The 2,554-nt window shown below is 38.6% G+C and overlaps 1 protein-coding gene across 1 annotated transcript; it reads right to left on the bottom strand.

Moving 5' to 3' along the window:
• Window positions 1-758: 758 nt before the first annotated feature.
• On the bottom strand, window positions 759-1,921 carry LOC119649928 (proteasome subunit beta type-4). Its single transcript, XM_038052347.1, has 3 exons — window positions 1,658-1,921; window positions 1,031-1,529; window positions 759-975 (listed from the first exon to the last, which is right to left on the bottom strand). Exons 1-3 carry the CDS (start codon window positions 1,789-1,791, stop codon window positions 823-825), a joined length of 786 nt encoding a protein of 261 aa, XP_037908275.1. The 5' UTR covers window positions 1,792-1,921; the 3' UTR covers window positions 759-822.
• Window positions 1,922-2,554: the final 633 nt, after the last annotated feature.

Here is a 2,554-nt window from a genome sequence, read left to right as displayed (position 1 = left end):
TGTTCGGCATTTATATACGCACTTTCTGTTAGTTTCACCTTCTGTAACTCCTGGCGACCTGGATCTTCTCTTTCTCCTCCATTTACCTTCAATGCCTTTGAGTGCCAATAGCCTTAAAGTCTGTTCTATACAGAGAATTGGTTATTTTTGCATTCTAAGTTACGTTCTTCAGTGTTTGGCCCGACATATTTCCGTGGCGGCTCTCAAAGATACTGTGCTCGAAGAGGTCTCAATGAAAGTTTCCTGTGGTGAAATAATAGTCGCTTATTTTGTTTCTAGATCTTGAATGCCGTTCACAAAAGGCTCAATTTTTCATCGTTTAGTGTAGTCTGCTGAGTACTAGCCCTTTTGATATGTGCCAACCTTCTCCTGCCGAGTCATGTATGAATCGCCAACTCTTTAGCTCAATTTGGAAGATTTATTTTCTATCCATATTTTCGTTGGTACTTCCATGACCGTTGTATGATTAACAATACTTCAGTGTCACATCAGCGATTTGGTGTCGTAGCGGTTTGAACATAGAAAACGGCACTGTTTCACTATACATTGGGAGTTTGAACTTTAGTCCCAGATTCTCCCTCATTACAGCAGCAGGGTGTCCTCACTTATTTTCTAGCTTTTTAAATTTAGTTCTCGGTTCGGATCTTTCTGCCTTATAGATATTTGGGCTGCTTCGTTTTGACGCGACTTTATAGAATCAATTAGCGTTTTCAGTCCAGCAATTCTTATAAATACAAATTAGAAATTAAATACTGAAATACTCTCCATACTTATAAGCATTTATTTCGTTAATCAAATACAAAAAATAGAATATTTTCGATCTCAATAACCCTCGACCGATTTCGCCAATTCCCAATTTTGAGAAACCTTGAATGGTCCTAATATTTCCGCCTTTTCTTTTGTGCATACTGAAATCGTGAAGTTCGGCGAGGCACGGCAGTCCCGATAGAAGAGCACCTCCATGCATTTCTTCACCTAAAATTATTGAATTTTTAGGATTGTTTTCCGGTTTTCATGAGAAAGATGTTACCAAAGCTATCGCCTCATCCCTGCCAATGGGTTTTCCTGTTTCGGTCCTTTCTCTTAACAATGGCAACGCCAAATGCTTTCCGAATCCAGTCGCTATTACATCGTCTTGATATGACCGTCCTCGCAGATCAACATGTCCCAAGAATGGGACGCCGTCTTCCACTCCACCCACCACAATGTCAACCCACAATGGCTCGAATTTACTTCTTTTTGTGTAGAGAATGCGTGTCAGCCAGTTATATAGCGATTTAGGTTTCATTTCATATTCGTCGGCGTAACACATATCGTCGATGATCTTTTGGTCGATGTAGCGCTTGATGCACTGGAAATCTGCAAAGTCACCACCAGCGCCGACAACGGTCTTGTTATTTATATTGAAAACACGCTGCACATCCTGGAATCGCGCCATTGAGCCATATGAAACCAAATTATCAGCAGCTATGACGACACCACCATCGAATTTTAGTCCCACTACGGAGGTTCCAGTTGTTATTGGTTGCCTGCGGGAATTGAGGTTAAGTTTTTGTTTTTTATCCGGTGAATAAGCATTTTCGAAAATCGTAGTCGATGCAATTAACAAAAGCTGAATCACTGAAACTCTAAGTTATTACAGAATAAATACACGTACGATGCTCGTTGAACGCCGTAATCCTTTTTCGGCTGACTAGCGGGTCCATTGTGTCCTGGGAAGTTGTACAATCCTCCTGGGATTGGACCATTATGCCAAAGAGGCGAAGCGAATCCATTGTTAAAGGGCAACATTACTTAGAATTCTATCAAATTGGAATTATTTGAAAGCGAAAAACTGAATCTACTTCTTTGACAATGGGATCAAATTTTGCAAGTCGTCCCCACAACACTTTGCTGTCAGTTTGACACCCAACGAAATATTTGTTGCCTGGGGGATTGGTTGTTGATGATATCGAGTTCGTTCAATGAAACAAATAATTATAAAAACCGGAAGCAGTAATCAAATATTTGTAACGGCTGTACTGGGATAATTACAGTTTTCGTAGCGCCGCAGTGTGGGGATGATTGATTTTGATAAAATGAATCAAAATAACATTAAAATGATAAATAAAATGTTTTGATATATATCTTGCTCAGTTTTCGAAATACCGAAGTTTGATGTTTTTGATATTCCTTACATTTGTTAAGATGCAGAAGAACAGGTAACCTGGTTTTATTCTCAAAATGCACTATGGGAAAGTATTATCGTATTCCTACATGCCAAATGGTGAATCATTCGGTCGCCACAATCGGAAAATTTATTGATTCCATACTTGTTCTCGGCAATTTCAAAAACTACTAAAACAAATTATCTAATCGGGTTATTTATTCTTCTAAATTGCCCTATAATCCTCTAATTTTGACTGGATGAGGAAGGGATCTAAAGCGAAAATCTGAGGTGAAAATTGAGTGTGCGCCTTATTATTTCGTTTTGAAAGAAAGAAAATTTTCTTAACTTAGAATCTAGTTTAGTATAATAGGTTTTTCAATAAGTTTTGCGGTTCGATAAGAAAAA

The sequence above is a fragment of the Hermetia illucens genome, chromosome 2 (genome assembly GCF_905115235.1).
Source record: "Hermetia illucens chromosome 2, iHerIll2.2.curated.20191125, whole genome shotgun sequence".
Taxonomy (NCBI): domain Eukaryota; kingdom Metazoa; phylum Arthropoda; class Insecta; order Diptera; family Stratiomyidae; genus Hermetia; species Hermetia illucens.
This window is presented reverse-complemented; position numbering and strand designations above follow the sequence as displayed.